Source organism: Vespula pensylvanica, chromosome 10, assembly GCF_014466175.1.
Source record: "Vespula pensylvanica isolate Volc-1 chromosome 10, ASM1446617v1, whole genome shotgun sequence".
Classification (NCBI taxonomy): domain Eukaryota; kingdom Metazoa; phylum Arthropoda; class Insecta; order Hymenoptera; family Vespidae; genus Vespula; species Vespula pensylvanica.
This window is the reverse complement of record NC_057694.1, coordinates 2,178,233-2,198,680: the sequence shown is the minus strand read 5'-3', so window position 1 is coordinate 2,198,680 and position 20,448 is coordinate 2,178,233. Positions and strand designations below refer to the sequence as shown.

At 39.2% G+C, this 20,448-nt stretch overlaps 1 protein-coding gene across 1 annotated transcript in view; it reads right to left on the bottom strand.

Annotated features, from left to right (window-relative positions):
* LOC122632734 (homeobox protein SIX6) overlaps positions 1–14,987 on the bottom strand; it is a 43,523-nt gene extending 28,536 nt beyond the window's left edge. The window contains exon 1 of the mRNA XM_043819909.1: positions 13,414–14,987. Within this exon, the coding sequence (XP_043675844.1) occupies positions 13,414–14,057 (644 nt within the window). The 5' untranslated portion in view covers positions 14,058–14,987. The remainder of the gene's footprint in view (positions 1–13,413) is intronic.
* Positions 14,988–20,448: the final 5,461 nt, after the last annotated feature.

Genomic DNA, 20,448 nt, shown 5'->3' with positions numbered 1-20,448 from the left:
TCTCTCTCTCTCTCTCTCTCTCTCTCTCTCTCTCTCTCTCTCTCTCTCTTCAATCTGCAGTCAATTGTTTCCAGCTAAACTGTTTGCCTTTCAGTCAGCACCCTTTTGCCCGCACGCCCAACGTCTATTTGCTCCGTTAAATGTGGCGCGGCTTTCGAGACTCGCCGAATTTCGGAGCAAAGGTGACGCACTGGACAGGAAAGAGGAAAAGAAAGATATATATATATATATATATATATATCGAGAGAGAGAGAGAGAGAGAGAGAGAGAGAGAGAGAGAGAGAAAGAGAGAGAGAGAGAGAGAGATGTGAAAAAAGTATTACGAGTTAGAAAGTCAAGTTTATCTACGTGTATGAATTTTTATTTGTAAGAAGAACAAGATAAGAGACTAATTGTTTCAATATATTTATAACCGAGTTGTGTTTTATCAAGTCATCATTATCATAATCATTATAATCATCATCATCATCATCATCATCATCATCACAATTCCCATCGTCATCGTCATCTTTCTTTTTTATTTTTTGTTTTATTTCGATAGACACAAACGTAATTTGAAAAGTAGCTTAGGTCGTAATCAAAATGGATTGGTTTTTGGTTTGTACGTCGAAACACCGACGCCGACGACGACAACGATGACAACGACGCCTTTGGCCTAGACGAACCGAATGAAATTAAGACGGTATACGCGAGCGATAGATTTTCAATTCGAAAACAATTAATCACGTGAGAGTCGCCTCCTGTGTGTATGCCATCCAATGGCATCGGCCGGTAACGGCTTAATTATAAAACAATCACGCTTCGTTGCCTGAGTACCCATGTCTCCCCCATCCTTCCTCCTCCTCCTTCACCTCTCACCACCCCCACTCCACCCCCGCCCTTTCTTCAGGTACTATACGTGGTGATAGTTATACCTAGCGTTGGTGGTGTTAGTGGTGAACATAAAAGGCGATCGGGACGGGCAAGTGAGGCACCATAGTAAAGAATATGTGCTAAATCATCTACGGATCGTTTGTTAGCAGGTACCTGGGGCCGCCTCCTGGTGTAACTATCCGCCGTAGCTCACGAAACGAGAGACGATGCCTTCGATACTTGCCCGATATAATCCTCTCTCTCTCTCTCTCTCTCTCTCTCTCTCTCTCTCTCTCTCTCTCTCTCTCTCTTTATTTGTCTCTCTTTCTTTCTCTTTCTCTTTGACTGTCTTCGTTTGTCTCTCTTGCCTCTCTTCGATTCACTTCGATAACTCTTCGCCAGATCGCCAATTTCACTCTTCGACGTTCGAAAAAGGAAGCTTAATGTTCTAAATAGATAGAAGATAGATAGATAGAGAGAGAGAGAGAGAGAGAGAAAGAGGGAGAGAAAGAGAAAGTTCTTTGATCGTTCATTTATCACACCCATCTTCCTCGTTCACTTTTGAAATTTCTTCTTAATCGTTATCAACGTTTGAAATTCTCTATTTTCATATCCCGGTGATTTCAGAGTTGGATTACGATATATGATAGAAGGTGGAATATATCGATCGGATGCTTTCTGACGGGACTCGCCCATTTGGTGAAGCACTAAGGATATCCGACGTTTCTCGTCGAGTCGGGTAACCAGAACCTTCTTTGTATCAAGAAACCATGAATCGAGCGAAAAGTTCTAAAAACTTGCCGACGATCGATATCTTTGGCTTCGCTCTTTCTCTGTCTCTCTCTCTCTCTCTCTCTCTATTTCTCTATCTCTATATCTATCTCTATCTTTCTACGCGTTTCATTCATGCTCGAGGAATTCCTTCTGTTTACGAGTTCCCGAAGATCGCGGAGGGCCCCCCTGGCCGCTAACCGTCTCGTGGTTAGATTGTCAGCCGCTTAATTAAGCGTGAAACGAGCGAGGGGTAGCCGGACACCGTAGACGAGACCGCACGATGGCAGGACATTCGATACACCCCCGAACTCTCTGCTCGTCGAAGACCAATGACGAGAAGGAGAAGACACGACGTTGAGACGAGGCGGAGACGAATAAGGAGGGGAGAGAGAGAGAGAGAGAGAAAATGTGATCTCGATATACGAGGTAGTCCTTGGAAACGCCGTAGGTAGGTACGTACCTGGTTCCACGAGCAGGTAATCGGACACCCTGATCACGGACCGATGGAACTCTATATCACACAGGTGGTAGTGGCTAGGTCCTTTAGGTCCTTCGCCTCTTAGAGATGCTCTCCTTTTTTTTTTTTGCTCTCTCTTTATCTTTCTCTTTCTGTTTCTTTTACTTCTTTTCTTCACTCTTTCCTTCCTCCTACTCGTTTCTTTTTTTAGGTGCGACTCGAAATCATCTTTACTAACTCGATCTTCTTTCTCGAGACTTTCCTTTTCCGAGGAAACAGTTAGGATAGTAAGAAAGGGGTAAATTTGCTGTTATCGAAGTTCACTTATAAGTCGACGAGGATATATGTATGTATGTAGAAAGGAATAGAGAGAAAGAGAGATAGGAAGATAGATAGATAGATCGATTGAGATCGATCTTCATTCGATGCGTAATGATTTCTCAGAGAAAGGAGTACACTAATCGATCTGTAACTCGATCGATTATCGATTTTAGAACGTCTCATATTATCGTTGAAAACTTATCTTACATTGTTGGTAACGTTGAGTCTCCAACTCGTTAATTCAGTAATTATTGTCTCTCTCTCTCTCTCTCTCTCTCTCTTTGCCATCTCGCGAACATTCGAAGCCACATTTCCGTTATATGCGGTACAGGAAGAAAAGATACACCTAAATGAAGTTCTTCGATGGATCTTTCTCTCTCTCTCTCTCTCTCTCTTCTATTTCAAACGAGCTCGACTGATAAATTCTGTCGAGGTTGAAACGAGCTACAACATATTTCGCATCTCGATATCGTTAATTATCCGTTGAGTCGTTGTTACTCGACGGGTGTAATGAGCGGTGTCAGGTTATCCTTGTGTTCGTTTAAGCGTATCGCTGAGCGATATTGGGGTCAGCCAATATATTGAGAAGTATCTCTTCTTCGTCCTCGTCAGAAAACTTTGTGAAAGTACAATAAATCACGTTCGAACCAAGTGTATCTTCTTCCTCTCGTTTTTCTTATTATTCTTCTCTTTTCTCTTCCTCTTCGTCTTCTTCTTCGTCTTCTTATGGGAATACAGAAATCAGGAATAAGATTACTTTTTTGCAGGTATTACTGCATGAAAAAATCCAGTAGTATGTATAAACGCATGCACGTATGTACCTATGCACTTATGCACTTACGCACGCATCTATGTATGTACGTAGTAAGACGAATGGATGCTAGAGAATCTTTCGTTTCCCCCTTTTTTTTTTTTTTGCTTTTTTTCCATCATTTTCGAAAGCTACGAGAACTTTACTTCCGTTCGACTCTGCATATTTTATTTTCCTGTTCCTCCTTTTTCCTCTATCTCCCAGCCTCCCTTCCGATCGGTATTAAAAACGACTACGCATTGAAACGAATTAACGAACATCACGTTGTTATAAAAATATCGACGTCCTTTCAATCATCGTTCGGATTTCAATTCTTCTTTGTCCGCAAAAGAATTTATTGGGTTAATAAGAAAGGGGGCAGGAACAGAGGGATAGGATGGGGGTTGGAGTAGAGTGTGGAGAGGGTTAGTAGCCAAAAGGCGGAAAGAAAAAGAGAAAAGGGAAAAAAGAAAACAGAACTGTTCGCGTATCTTTATATCTTTATTAGATGAATTTTAAGTTTTAACGCGAAGACATTATAATTCGTGAAGATTAAACGTAGAACGACTAATAACACCTGTGTATAGTACCTCGGTCACGCAAAGTCGTTTTCGAAAGAACGCGTGAACGAGTGAGTGAGTGAGTGAATGAGTGAATGAAAGAGTGAGTGAGTGAAAGAGTGAAAGAATGAGAGAAAGAAAGAGAGAGAGAGTGTGCGCGCGTGTGTACCGCGTAAGTACTCTCGGAGGAAAGGGAGGAGCCCTAAGAGATGGCGTTTCATCGCTATATTTCATTTCCAGCTACGGAACAAAGCGGCGTTGCGAGGAGTATCGGTTACCTCATGAGCCCCTTCACATATACATATACCTCGAGTACTCTTTTCAACGCCTTCTAGAGTCCCTCCCTCGAACCCTCTTTTTTCCACCACCTCACCTCACTTCACCTTCTCTTGTACTTCTTCTTCTTCTTCTTCTTCTTCTTCTTCTTCTTCTTCTTCTTCTTCTTCTTCTTACTCTTCTTCCTCCTCTTTCTTCCCCTCATCCATTTCTTCCTCTTCCTTCTTCTCCATCAGCTCTATCTTTACTACCTTAACCATCAGCATCTCTTCTCTCGTCTGAACGTTCTTCTTTTCAAGCCACATAATACGCTCCTTTAGCCCCCTAATGAGCGGCAATTACTATGTCTCTACGATTAACGATCGTTGGCGATCGATGATCTAACTACCATCCTACTAAATCTATCTCTCTTTTCCTTTCTCTGTCTCTCTTATTCTCTCGGTCTCTCTCTCTCTCTCTCTCTCTCTCTCTCTCTCTATATATATATATATATATATATATATATATATATATATTTGTCCATCTATTTCTCTTTCTTCTTAGGCATCATCATTCGAGACGAAAACAAAGGAGATAGTAGAAATGGATAGGCCTGCCAACTTAGGACACCTTCGACTTTTTTTTTAACATTCTCAATAGCATTCGTTTTTGAGGATAATAATTAAAAAATAAAAAAGAAAAAGAAAGAAAGAGAAAGGAAGGATTCGTCGGAGCTAACTTGTATCAAGGAAATGTCTCGTGTATCGATCAAATAATATCGACAATAATAATAATAATAATAATAATAATAATAATAATAATAATGGTAATAATAAACGATCTCTTTCGAACATACATAGGTATCGAGCACGAAAGTGGGCGTGATGAGAATCGGTTCGGTAAACGATGTGTGTCGTTGGCACATACTACTACTACTCTCTCTCTCTCTTTTTCTACCCATAAGACAAGGACAAAGGATCAGCATTCGATAGTAAACGATAGAATAGAAGAAGAGTATTGACTGTTGGATAGGAAAAGGGAGAGAGCTAAGATGCGAGAGAAATTGCTCGATGCACGTCACCGAACGATTTCGAGAACAGAATCGATATCACCGAACGAATTAGTAACTTGTGGTCCAATATCTCGCCCTAATATTTCCTCCTACTGTCCCTTTCTACTACTAGGTTGCTAACTCGCACGCAGGACACACACGTGTGTATCAAGCAACTCGCGCGAACGATCTAATACGCGAGATATGTATGTACGGGATCAGAAAGGGGAACCCCCATGGCGATCCCGTGAAAACAGCCACCGGGCTCTTTCTCTCTCTCTTTTTTTCTCTCTTTCTCTTTTCTCTTAACACTCGTCATGAAACAAAAAGCGATAGTCGCGGAAATAAGTGACAGCTGCCCCACGCACATCAATTACCTATTTTTGTTACTTCCTTCCTTCCTTCCTTCCTTCCTTCCTTCCTCCCTCCTCCTCCTCCTCCTCCTCCTCCTCTTCATTCTCCTTTTTTCTTTATCTTCTTCTCTTTCCTTCCTCCCATCCTTCTTTCCTTTTCTTTCATTCGAAATCTTTCAGAAACCTGTGCCCAATTACTGATAATATAACACGACGTTCGTATTGAACGAAAGAAGTAATTATCATTTGTATGTTAACAATATGTATCCATATCGATTATATAAATACATAAATGTAACACATATATAATATCATTATCTAAAATATTTCTGATTGATTACGATGACAGAGTCGAAAATATTCTATTGTTAGTCGTATCGTAATCGTATTGATCTGTCGCGACTCGTATAACACTAGGTATGTTATAAAATCGTGTAACATCTAATTTGAACATTTTCAAATATCTGATGTTTTTAATGGGACACAACGGAGAATATATATCGGAAATACGATAATATTGAAATTGTATTACTTATGTGACTCGTATAACGCGGATTGATGTAATACGAGACCGTATAGTCTACTCTCTCTATTTTCTGTATACAAGAAAAAGACTTTTTATCTTCGACGAGGAACTAAACAAAACAAAAAATAAATGAAAAAGGAATAATAGCAACAAATACAAAACAAGAAAAATTATGTTTAACGAAACGTATCGATAAGTTCGATTCCTTGGCCGAACATAAAATGAAAGTTTTTGAAAAATGTTGGATATGACAAATTCAATTAGGGAACCGACCCCATGATAATGATGATGACGATAATGATGCAACAATCGTTCCTTCCGATGCAAAATCGTTTCGAGAGAGAGAGACAGAGAGAGAGAGAGAGAGAGAGAGAGAGAGACAGAGAGAGAGAGAGAGAGAGAGAGACAGCACTGTCGTTTTTCTTTTTTCATTTTTCTTTTTTATTTCTCTTCCCTTTTTGGACGGTTCCTCGTTTCACGCGAACACCCGATCACACCCTGACGATTTCGGGCCTTATTAATTTACCGTTTTTCCCAGAGCGGTCTCCTCTCCTAAACAGAGGACGAATTCACGCGATAGTATCTGGTCTCTCTCTCTCTCTCTCTCTCTTACATACACTCTTTCTCTATCTCTCTTTCTCTCGTTGGTTTGGCACAAAACGTTCTACCAAAAGTAGCAGAAAGCCCATCAATCACGTTACGTCGTGACAATCTTTTGACAAAAAGCTGCCACGCGAATTCTCTTGGCCACCCTGAATGCCAAGTCGTAGTAGTACATACCTACTACTCTCCGTGTTAGAGTTCTTTTTCATCGCTTCCTGAATATCGTTCAGAAACGTCGAAATACGGAATCATTAGTAATCCGGCTTGGACGATCCAATGTGAGATTCTTTCTCTCTCTCTCACTCTCACTCTTTCTCTTTCTCTTTCCTTGACTGTTGGGCCCCTGTAATCTATCACGAAGGGCTCGTGCGAGCAGGTGTCATGGCAGTCTGCCGCTAATGATCCTCGACATCCAACGTGGAATTAATCATTGCCTTTGTCTTCGCTCTTCGCGCGTCGATCCTACCAACTCGTCTTTTCTTTTGCTAGCTCCGGCTTTTGGCAATCTCTCTCTCTATCTTTCTCTCTCTCTCTCTCTCTCTGGATCTCTCGATCTCTCTCTCGATCTCTCTCTCCATGTATCTACTCTTCAGTCATTATCCCGACTAATACGGTTGAACGCGTCTCCACTAGTCTCGATGACTAACGTTTCGAAATACAATTTCCATGATGCGCGATTAAACGATTCACTCGACTTTGAATTTGCTTCTCCACAAATTACCTCTACTCATACGATCCTTCTAACATAGATCTATGATAAAGAAAAATCATTCGAAATAAATAAATCATTCGAAGGGAATGTAAACTTTCGAGTTGTAAGTTTTGATTATGCGAATAAAAGGTTTATTGCAGTAAGTAAATGCGGTATAATTTCGTTAGAGAAAATTATGTATCCATCCATCCATCCATCTATCTATCTATCTATCTATCTGTGTATGTATGTATGTGAGAAATAATGTCAACGGGGTCTCTATTCATCTCGATTATAGTAATATTTTAGTTTTTCTTGTTTTCTTCTTCTTTTCCTTTTCTCTCTCTTTCTTTTTCCTTTCTTTTTTCTTTAACAACAGAATTCTCCTTGTCGTACAGTCGTCGTTCATCTGCAATTGCACACACGGAAGAACTTTGTCCCATCTAGGAGTCGTTAAAAAGAGAAAGAAAGAGAGAAAGAAAGAAAGAAAGAAAGAAAGAGAAAGAGAAAAAGAGAGAGAAAGATAGAGAAGAATGCGTTTTTCGCAAAGACGAAAGATTGCGTAACGACGATGACATTCGCACGTCTTCTGTATACTCCTTTCTCGTTTAAGGTCATCAAGATAACGGAGGTGTCCTCTGAGTGACACTTGACCGTGACTCGAAGAAGGTACCGGAAGGCTCGTAGACGCGGTAATGATTCGAAAGCTTTGAGGAGAGCTTCTCTCATCGTTGTAAGATCCACGGTATGGGACATAAATCATGAAAACGGACGTTAATCGCAAAATCTTTGGAGAAATCTTGCCTTGGCCATTATCATTTTTAACGACACGAGACGAATTACGATTTTTCATCAAACCAGACACGAATAGAATACGGGAACGGTCCGGTTTGAATCTAGTAAATAAGTGCTTGAATGTCTATCGTAAAAGGTACGTGTGTCTGAATGAATGAATGATCCGTGTCGTAAAAGGAATTTCTTTTTCTTCGTCTTCTTCTTCTTTCTCTTTTTTCTTTTTTTAATTTTTTTTTCTCTCATCCTTTTTTCATCTTCTTTTTCATTCTTTATTTTTTTCTGTCTTCATCATCGAACGCACCACGCACGTCTGTTCCATAACAAAGACTATAAGTATATAATAATAAATAAAATCTCACGCGTCAGGATTGTTACGATCGATTGGCCGTCTCACGAGTGAGGGAACAAAATTGAAGGAAAAGCGTAAGAGTATTAAGGAAGTAAAGTAACTCGGGGAAAGAATTTAATGTTAGGTGGTATGAAAAGGAAATGAAGAGATGAGAAAAAAGAAAGAGAGAAAAAAAAAGGAAAGAAAAGAAAACGAATCTAAGAAGGAAGAAAAATATTTGACCTCGCTTTTCGCATTAAATTGTGTCGCTTTTCTTTTTTTTTTTTTTGCGAAGGATGTCGTGGTGAGGTTTTCGCGATGATGAAAAAAGGAAGACGTACGTACGTACGTACGTACGTACGTACGAAGGAACGAACGAATGAAAGAACGAAAGAACGAACGAACGAACGAACGAACGAAAGAGCGAAGATGCTGATGGAAGAACAAGAGGTATGGGATGGGGTGGATGGGAATATACGAGGAGGTGCCAGCCAGACAGGATCTGCGTGGAAACGCAAACAGCGTAGCTCTCTAATACACCCGGGACTTTATCAAAATCTGATAACTCGTCGGAGGTGGAGAAGACGAAGTAAGGGCGTACGAGCGCGAACGTGAACGTATATATGTGTGTAGGCGTGTGTCTGTGTGTATATATATATATATATATATGTATATATATATATACGACTCTATACGCATTCGACGACTAAAGCTACTCCCGAAGAGAACGCGAGGGTTTCCGTGGTGGTTATCCCCACTCTTCTAACACGCACCCTCGAGCAAAACCCCTCTTGTTTTCTCTCGTCTCCTTCCTACGTAAGGAGCCTTCCTATCGAATCGAATATTTACGAATTGAAGCTTTTTTTCAGAGTCGCCTTTTCACGGCAACGACGACGATTTAGACGATTCTCTTTTTATCTTTCGATAAACGTTTTACGAAAAGAATTTATATATGTGTCTACGTGTGTATTTTTTCTTCTTTTCTTTTCTTTTCTTTTTATTTTATTTTTTTTATTTTTTTTTTTGTTGAAGGGATATAAGGAAATTCACATAAGCGCGCACACAAATATTATTCGGTGGAAAGTCAAGTTGAGATCGTTGATAGATTAATAACGATCGTTATGAATTAGGTACCTTATGAATTATTCCCCTTAACATTTACATTAACTTCCTGACTGCGACGGAACTTCGGTTCGTACATTGTACAAGTTCGTTCTTTGTAAAGCGTAGAACGTGACCTAACGTGGACCGAATATATATATATATATATATATTTTATATATATATAATATGTAATATATAATATATATTATATGTATGTTACGATGTAGAGAATGCGTGTATGCGAATTCCTACACGCTTGGATATTCAAAGGTGTGCGAACGAGTAGAACGTGCAAGCACGGAGATGGCTCCAGGGCTTTTGGGGTTGAGCATATTGAATAACTCGCTCGCTGGACCGCGAAAATATACCGCGAGCTTGCCAGTATGCGGATCGACATTTCTGAAAGGACCTTGCAGGATCCTCCGGGCGGATACTGCACTCAGTCTATATATAATACTATCTGCCCTACCTACCCCAGACGATGACGACAACGGCGATATATAGTACGCGTTTTGATAGTGAAAGAGAACGAGGGAGAGAGATTTCTTGTCCTAAGTTTCTATTAAAATTTTTTACTGCGAAAAAGATTTTTTTATAACAATTATCTTCAAATTAAATATTGATTTATGCATATATATATATATATATATGTGCTTGTGTGTGTGTATAAATAGTAAAAACATTGAATACGTTCATTTTCATATTTTCCGGAATATCATTGATTTTCATGAAATTGTAAAGCCGTAATTTTGGCAGAGGATATTACCGGATATATCGTTTCATGTTAATGTAATAATATATAATATTGTCGTATTGTTATTTATTCATCGTGAGATATCGTCCGCGTTACGCGAACTGGATGAGGGAATTCAAAAAATTTTGAATTGACGTAGAGAGTCGCGATAGATATGCAGATTGTCTATGAAGGAATAGGGATGGAAATATAAAAGAGAAATCAGGAAAGGACGAGACGTCGAGACTTTGGAATATCTATACGCGGATCGATGCTTCTGAAGGAAACTGTGCATCTCTTCTCTCTCTCTCTCTCTCTCTCTCTCTCTTTCTGTTTCTTGCTTTCTTTCTTTCTTTCTTTCTTTCTTTCTTTTGAGAGAAGCTTTTCGTCGACGTTGATACATCGTATATGCATACATATATACGAAGGTACATTGGTTTATCTGTAAGAAAACGTGGCCTTGATCCAAGAACAGAAGAACATCTTTACGTCATCGATGATAGATACCTAACATTGTACGATATTTCCTTCCATTATTTCCATCAAATATCTAAATAACTATCCAGATATTATTCAACGAATAATTGAACACTTAATCAATAGTATAGATTATTCTGATTGTAATTTCGATGATGTTTAATACGTTAAACATTGATACCGTTTAAAGACGTAGTTCAACTTTAAACGTGTAATCTTACCGATTGCAGGAGCTCATCAAAATCAATTAGACCAGTATGCCTGGACGATCGTCGACCGTTAACGATATATCAATTACACCGTAGACGTAGATAATGACTATTAATGACTTCATTCAGAGCGCAATAATTATAGACGAGCGCGCATGGCGACAGATATGGGTCGTAGTTGTAACTTTCGATGCGAGTGCATGCACATTCGACGAATTCTACATAAAGGCAGAGAGAGAGAGAGAGAGAGAGAGAGAGAGAGAGAGAGAGAGAGAGAGAGAGAGAGAGAGAGAAAGAGAGAGACAAGGATACGTGACTCGATTCTTTAACGACGTATATATTAAGCTAGATTGTCATTATCAAGTTCTAGACCTTTATTAGGCATATCGTCGTTGTTCGTTTTTTTTAATACATTCATCGGCATGACGGTCACCGGTAATCGTCACTGAGCTATCCGTCAAACGATTTTTCTTTCGTTTACGTCGCACCACGACGATCAATCGTTGAGAAACAGGCAAATAAATTTCATACCCACGTCGTATTTTCCTTCAATCCAATACTTTCATTCGATTTAAGATTTCTATTATTCTTTTCAATATAATAATCATGCGATTTAAATCGCGCGGTCGGTAAATTCTATTAAAATATATTCAACGAATGTTTTCAGGTAAGTCCACGTAAGTAAGTTAATTTAGTTATTTACTACGTTATGGGGTTTTCAAGCCGTCGGAAAAAGATTATTGAAAGATTTTGATGTAAAGAAAAAATAGAAAAGAGAGAGACGGGAAAGAACGAGGTAGAAGAAAAAGAAAATGAGACAAAGGAGGAAAGAAAACAAACTAAAAAAAGGGAACAGTATCTCTCGAAGAATATAAAGCGAAAATGAGAGAAACATTATGTTTACTTAGGTGAAAGAGAAATTGCAGTTTTCGAAGAAGTGTCGTAAATCAAATAAGACGAGAGATATAGTCGTTTACCATGGCCACCAGCTTCTTTTCTTTCTAACAAGCCTCCAACATTTATGACATAGAGATTTTCATAGTGATCGCTGATCCTACGGGAAAAACCCCGACCAAAATTTTCTCTTCTACGAGGGATTTGTTTTCTGACATCATTTAGAAATGATAAACGACAATATAATATAAACGCCTGGCAATTTTCTACAATAAATGCGTTTCTAACGGTCTTGTCTATAATTTATTTTTACTTTTATTATTTTCATAGCTTATTTTCTTTTCTTTTATTTCCCTATCATCTTAAACTCGAAATTGTCCCTCTTCTAATCAACGAATAATGACAGATCACTGATATATCGAATTAAATTAACAATTTTACGATCTCATTTGTGCAAATACTTATGTGAAAAGGAATAAAAGAAAGAAGAAAAAGAAAAATAGAGCACGGTCAATGCATTGGGTATAATATAAATTAGGGTTCGCGAAAAAAGGTTAAGATATTTTTACGATTTTCGGGAAGGAAAAAAAAAAAAAAAAGAAGTGAACAAAATAATCTCGAATACTCGTTTCGATTCGTTTATTTTCTATTTTATCGAAGAAGAACGAGACGACGAGGGTTGTCGTGCGTCTGAAAACGATTTGAATATTATCTCGACGTCGAACAGTCGTACGTAGAAACCATCTCGGGAAAGAGAGAGAGAGAGAGAGAGAGAGAGGGAGAAAGACAGAGAGAAAAAGAGAGAAAGAGAAAGAGAGAGAGAGAGAAAACAACGTTGAAATACAATTTGAAAGACGTAATTCGAAAATCGTTGTTCGCCCGACGGCAGCGACCCTCCGTCGGACGTCAAAATGAAATTACGCGACCCTTGAAACGGGGACCTTGGGGCGGGCACAAAGGCTCGTTTGTCGACGACACAGTACAACAATCTGGCTAAAGGGACCTAAACCACTAATCGTTTTGCGATTAACTTCCATTAAACGCTACTTAATGAACAAATCTTTCGCGTCATGTACGCGAACAACCACCATAGACTTATCTCAAAGAAGAAGATTATTTTCCTCGTTGCTCTCGGAAGTAACAGAGAGAAGGATCGAGCGAACGAGCGAGCGAGCGAGCGAGCGAACGAACGAGCGAAGGAGAAAAAGAAAGAAAGAAAGAGAGCAAGAGAGAAAGATAGAGAATTCGATGAAGAGATCGTTGTCGTTTAATAATCAATAGTGTCATTCAAAGTTCGAATTTAAAGATCGTAGAATGATTTATTTATTTAAAGAATGTATCAATAGGGAGCCATTTATTATTTATTTAATAAACACATCCCTTTAAAGACGAGTCGATCATTCGATCGGAGTTTATAGATTTATATACCCATGTATATATTTTATTTTAAAAAGAGACATCAGTCCCTTTTTAAAGGCTAATATCTCTCTAATTTAAATCTAGAAGCAAGTTGGCATGGATGATCGAGCAGATAAAAAGGAAGAAAAAGAATAGAAAAAGAAAAAAGAAAATAATGGAAAAAATAAAAAAAAAAAAAGAAGAAGAAAGAGAGAAAAGAAAGAAAATTGATTTACATATACCTGTTCTTTGCTGCAGCAGCACGATCCCTCTGCCTTCGGTTTTTGAACCAATTACCAACCTGCGTCGGTGTTAGACCAGTGGCAGCAGCAAGTTCTCTCTTCTTTCCAGGATTGGGATAAGGATCCTGAAGGTACCATTCTCTTAACAATGATCTAGTTCTTTCTTTGAAGCAATGAGTTTTTTGTTCGCCGTCCCAAATCGTTCTTGGCAATGGAAATTTCTTTCGTACTCTGTATTTATCGACAGGGCCGAGAGGTCTACCACGAAGTTTTTCAGCTTCCTGATAATGTGCCTCGAGCCACATAGCTTGCAATTTGCCGTGAGAATCCTTGGTGAATTTATGTCTCTCTAAGATATTATAGAGTTCTCTGTAATGTCCCGAATGAAAGGCAACTATCGCACGAGCTCTGAGCACTGCCTCGCTCTGATTCAATTCTTGGATGTTAGGATGTGCAACGGGAAGACTCCAAAGGAACCTAGCCAATCTTTCGATGTCCCCACTCTCTTCCAATGTTTCGCAAACCGTTGCAACCTGGCCGACGGTGAAGGACAACGTCGGTAAGGCAAAAACCGGAGCGGGAACAATCGGGCCGTTTGTTGTTGGCGCCGTAGCACCGGTTCCAGCTGGTGCTACTGCCGACATCTCGAGCCCGAAAGTTTCACGAACCGATTATATCAACGAAAGATTGTCTGAGAATGTGCCTTTTAATTTGTTCGTTTCTTCTTGCTAACTTTTGTTCTTTTGATTTTTCTTGTTGCTTTTCAGAGCATCGATGTTGTTACCGCCTTCGTCATTGTCTCAGGATTCCCGCCGTTCCGATTTGTACTTTCTTCTCGTGCCTCTCATGTCAGATGACTCATATCTTTCCTTCCTTTCTCGAACAAGATGGAAAACAAAATTTCACTAAGGCTCGATCACGAAGATCATTTCTCTCGTTCATTAATATCGTTCATTAAATTCTACCGATTTCGTTAGTCACTGGACAGTCCACTAAATTACACTTATCTTACACAATGAAGAAAAACCAACGTACATATACGCAATGTCTCCTATCGACTTCTTTCTCTTCTTCTTCCTCTTTTTTCTTCCCTCATCGAAACGCGAGCACGATCCAGGCAATAATTTCGAAGACACCCTTGTAAAGAATTCAGATATTCTTCAACGATCTTACGAGATACGATAACTAAACGAGAAGTCTCAGCCGATAGAGGAGCAATGATGTGTCGTTCCTGTTCTCAGATGCTTTTTGATTTACGAAGGAATGCCTACTTCTAGCTGGGATCTTCTCGAGGACTTGCGTTCTCTTCTGTCCTCGATGTCAGGTGATTTTCTATCCCCACATCCTGGTGCCTCTCTCACCGAGAGTGCGGATCCTCGTTGGTACCAGCGATCTTCGCTCGTGGATATATCGCGCGAGGCCGCTCTTGCCTGGATCGTATCGGATAGCAAACTGGTTTCGTTTACAAGCCGGCATCTCGGCACCGGCCCTACCCAGCATGATACGTTTGTACGCGCCCGTTGGAATCGGGTAGTACCGGCAGTTCGTAGCGACCTACCTCTACCTTTCTTCTCTCTGCTTTTCTCCCTCTAACCAAGGGTTCTCCCCTCCTTTATTTCTCTCTCTCCTTCCTACTCCCTACCGTCGGTATAGAACCAGAAGAGAGGGGTAGGATTCGAGCGACTGGTTTAGAGAGGGAGCGAGAAAGAGAGAGGGCTTTCGGTGGCCAATGTAGAGACCACGCCTACGAGGAAGATCAGGATTGGCCGGATCCCATCCACGTAGCCATGGTAACCTTTCTTCGTCCTTCCGTAACGTCGTGTCAGAACGGTACGCTTGTGTCAGTTTAATTATCCCTTCCACGTGACTTTCCTGTACCTCCCCACCAAGCCATCCCCTTTATCCCACCTATACTATTCGTGGTGTTGTACTCACGCCCCCTCTCTTTTGCAACCGCATATATCTACCAGCGAGTACGATAGAGAGAGAGAGAGAGAGAGAGAGAGAGAGAGAGAGAGAGAAAGAGCGAGAGAGGGGCAGAGAAAGAAAGAAAGAGCAAGAGTGTGTGGGGGAAAGAGGGAGAGAGAGAGAGAGGAGAAGAGTAGGATCGATGCTCGGTGCGGAAAGTAGGACGGAGATCGTGGAAGCGAAACGTGGAGGGGCAGAGAGACCAGCATGATCCCTCGAGCTCTTCCCGCTCCCGTTACCACTGCGTCGCTTCTGTTAGTGTGATCTTTCGCCGAGCCAACTTTGCCGGAGAGAAAGAGAGGGACCGAGAGCTCAGGATCTTCGATAGCGGGATAAAGTTGACAGGATTTTTGGTGGCTTTGGCTCCTGGAGTCTTCTATCTCTCTTTCTCTTTCTTTCTTTTTATTCATCTATCTCTTTTTTACTTTCTCTCTCTCTCTCTCTCTCTCTCTCTCTCTCTCTCTCTCTATTTCTCTCTACAATGATTACTTTACTCGCTCTTTTTGTTCATGTATCGATCACTACCAAGAGTCCTATCGATGTGGGCTCGTTTGTCTCGTTGACAGCCACTTTGCTCTTTGCTCTTATCGCGAACGATGATGACAGCTCGGATGTAGGTGCATGCGATTGGCTCTCTCTCTCTCTCTCTTTCTCTTTCTCTTCCTCCTTCCACCCCCACCCCTTTTTTTTCTTTCTCTCTCTGTTTCTCTCCCCTTTCTCTTACCCGTTCGTTCTTTTTATCTTTGGAACAACCGCTCACCGGGAATATTAAGGCTTTGACGCTTATTCACGACTCGTATTTCCATTTGGAAAAGAAGGACAGGATTCCACCTACATGGATACATGCATATGTAGATATATATATATATATATGTATATATATGTATATATATATATGTACATAAGTAAGTACATATGTTGTACGTGCTCGAGCGAGAACGCGAAGAGGACGCGCGACGGCGCCGAAGGCGTCTCCGTTTTATCGAACGACGCACAGCCACCGCTCTCTATGGTGCTAGTGGCTCTACGGGTCTCACGATAAATATTCCCATTTCAAAACTAACTCTTTCCTGTATAACAAGCATTATACGATAGGTTGTATGGCTCACGAACTAAAGTATAAAGGAAGAAAGAGAGAGAGAAATATTGATAGATAGATAGATAGATAGATAGATAGATAGATAGATAGATAGATAGATAGAGAGAGAGAGAGAGAGAGAGAGAGAGAGAGAGAGAGAGAGAGAGAGAGGAAGAGAAGGGAAGGAAGAGGAAAGGAATATGAAAATTCTCTCTTCTTCAGGTAAAAAATGCAAATCACTCGTGGTTGGGGAACGAGAGGAGGGAGAACTAGACTTATGCGACGTAATGCTCTTAACTTTTTCGTACGGCCATTATAACTTCGCACTTCGCCACTTCTCGTATCTACTTTCGGTTCTACGTAGAAATAGTGAGCAGAGGAGAATAGAGAGAGAGAGAGAGAGAAAAGAGAAAGAGAGTAACACGGCATACTCGATGCCTCTGACATTTTATATCAAAGCTACGACTGATCCGATAAAAGGAACGACGGACTGGCTTGTGGATTTGAAAAGAAAAATTCAGAACTCTGTGCCGATCGATCAACGGCAGAGATTTTGTTTGGAATTACTGTGGAATTACAGTGTGTTACCTGTGATTTGGAGAAGAACAGACAGACAGAGAGAGAGAGAGAGAGAGAGAGAGAGAGAGAGAAAGTAGAGAAATAATAAAAAAAAATATATATATAATAGCAAAAAGAAAAAAGAGAAAAATCCAAAAAATAAAAAGGAAGAAGAAAAGAGAAAAATCCAATGGAAAAAAATTCTTCTTCCGTATATTTTCATCGATCTGTCTCCATTGCGTTTCATTCATCGATCTTTCGGTTAGACTGGCCCCGGTCAAATCGGATTATCACGAAAGGATTATGAGTTTTATAGAAAGACATACTCGTAATAAATTCGTGTCCAGTGTAATTCATCGAACTTTAAAATTTTCGGACATTAAATACGTAAATCAATCATTTCGTTCAACGATGATGATAATCTTTGAGATTATTCTTTATGTGAAAATGTTGTAGTAAAGTTTGTAACTTGTAACGTGAGTATTCTTACTATTGTTTATTGTAATTAGATACATACTATGTATTTTCGTGCAATAAATCATCATTTTAACAATTTTATCTTTCTATATTTTTATACGCCATTTATAATAGATCAATTGTATTTTTTTAAATTCATTTATCTTCATTTTATCATAATCCTTTGGAATTCTTTCAAAATGATTTATAAGAAAAGAATTAAGCATCCGTTCAGCAAAAAGGGATAAGAAGAGGTAATCCAAAACATATGTTTCTTAGCATTTGTAAGCTTTGTGGATGTACTTTAAAAGGCAGAAAAGTACAAAACCTAGGGTATTTCCCAATGATATTTTAGAAGATTACAGAATGTAGGTATTGAGGTAGGATGTAGACAAAAGGATTTCGTTGACTATGTTATCCCAGCGACGACAATAAAAATGGCAATTAAACCAAATGAAGGGATCATAAATTTATTCTTTTTGATTTTGTTTCTATTAAAAAGAAAAAAAAGAAAAGGAAAGAGAATAACGATATCGGCTTTTACAAAATCTCGTATAGTTCTTTTCTTTGGATAGTAATCATCTTGTTGTTTTAACGTTATCGTATGAAAAGTGAATGATAAAGAGAGAGAGAGAGAGAGAGAGAGAGAGAGAGAGAGAGAGAGAGAGAAATAGGGAGATAGAGATTGATAGATAGAGAGAGAGAGAAACGTTTAGGTAGTCTAATTTTAACAACGGTAATCTCATCGATACGCGTCCGAAAATCGAGTAATAATTTCATTAACGTTTGTCATTAAATTATATAAAACGCAATTACATTGGCAGAGACGCGCCGATGCATAAATAACGTTGATCTCGCATTATCGTAAGCTATTAATGACCTTCGTCCTTCTGTATATTTGTCTATATTACGCGAATAATTATGGGATTAATAATAGCGACGCGGTGAATAAATAGCAACGCTCGCGTTCGCATTCGTGTAGTAGTGGACGTACCAATAATGGATTACAGTGGCGTAGGATGTAATGGAATATCGACACGCCGGATGTCTCGTAGATAAATTATACGGCACATTATAGTGACAGCTACGTTACATCGACCCTAATTATGGTAAAACGCAAGTAACTACATATATGCACGATTCTCGTCATATCCCCAAATTAACGCAATCCGGTGTTGCGGAGTGGTGTCTCAACTCGAACTATTTTTTCTTCTTTTTTTTCCTTTTTTTTTCTCTCTCTCTCTCTTTTTTTTTTTTTTTTTTTTTTTACTTTATTATCATAATAATAATTATTAGAGATATAGGAATTTAAATAGAGTTCAGAATTTCTTCTTCCTTCTTTCTCTCTCTTTTTTTTTTTCTATTTTCTTCTCTCAACTTCTCTTTTCTTTTTTCCAATAATTCCGAAGGAGATAAATTTTTTCATTCGCTCGTATCTACCATATCGCGATATAGTTAGTGGAGTAAGATATCTAGATATAGATATAGAGATAGATATAGAGAGAAAACTTAACGACCTTCTAACGAGCAGCATCGATATTTAGGAATATTGCGTGATTAATAAACTCGTGTAACGGACAGACACATCGGAGGACTGAGGGGCATGAGAATACGCGAGTAGACGAGTTCGCCGAATGGACTGACGAGTAATGGATTACAATGGCGTAGGATATAATAGAATATCGGGCATGGAACGTCTCGCAGATAAATGTCGCGATAACGCGACGGGTAGCTCCATGAGTATTACACCGTTCCATCATCTCACCCTCGATTACGCGAATCGATCCATTGCGTGTTGCCTCGTCCTATGTTTGTCGAGAACGGCCGCTTCCTAGACAAATGATTCCATCGTGTCTGGGTAGCCATTTTACTTTTTCGTTTCTTCTTTTCTCATCTCTCTCTCTCTCTCTCTCTCTCTCTCTCTCTCTCTCTCTCTTTCTCTTTCTCTCTATCTCTATTTCTATCTCTATCTTTATCTCTCTTGTTCTCTCTCAAGTTTATCCATCTCGGTTTGATCTCTCTCTCTCTCTCTCTCTCTCTCTCTCTCTCTCTCTTTCTCTATCTTTCTGGCAAATAAGAAACGAGATTCTTTCTTTCTTTATTCTTCTTTTTTTTTTTTTTACTTCTTTCCAAGGAAACTAAAGAAAAAGAAATTCTTCATCCATTTTGGAACACGCCATGCTTGTCTTCATTTATCCAAAGACGAGTGTAACAATCTACGCGAACGTCGAGTGGATGCGCGACGCGAAGCTCTCTTATCGAATTTCATCTGGCAACGGCATTACTTCGCTGGGAGTACCTCGTCGGGCTAAAGTTGTTACAGGACGTAAATAAAGTTTCGAAAAGAAGATAGATAGATAGATAGATAGATAGATAGATAGATAGATAGAGAGAGAGAGAGAGAGAGAGAAAGAAGGACAGAAACATTTCAACCTACGAAAGATTTTTGTTTACATTCGATATATTATATTTGCAATCGTGTTAGAATAAATTCACGGATTTCAATAACGTTTCAATTATTTCACGATAAAGGCGAAGATCATTTATCTAAGAATATATCTATTGTGATTATTCAAAAAGTTTCTATTGATTTAATAATCCAAATTTACTGAATACTCGTCAATGATAAATTTGGATAAATGTAATATATCTGATATTTTAACTGTATCGCGTTCGTTTATTATCGATCACTGACTTGATTATCATTCGTTGTTTGTCAAGCATTTGATCATTATTAGCGTCGAGAGATCTCGAAGATTTTAAATCTTCCACTTTAAAATTCTATTCCCGTAAAAAGCGTGTTGAATTTTTCGTTTTTTCTATAATAAAAATGCGTCAAACGTACTTCATTGTCTTTCAACTTCGATGGGAGATATAATTGAACCGAATCAAATGATTTGAACGGGAATAGAGATAAAAAAAAAAGGAAATCTATATTCTGTCGTCTACATTTTTTGATGATTAGTTCTCTTGTT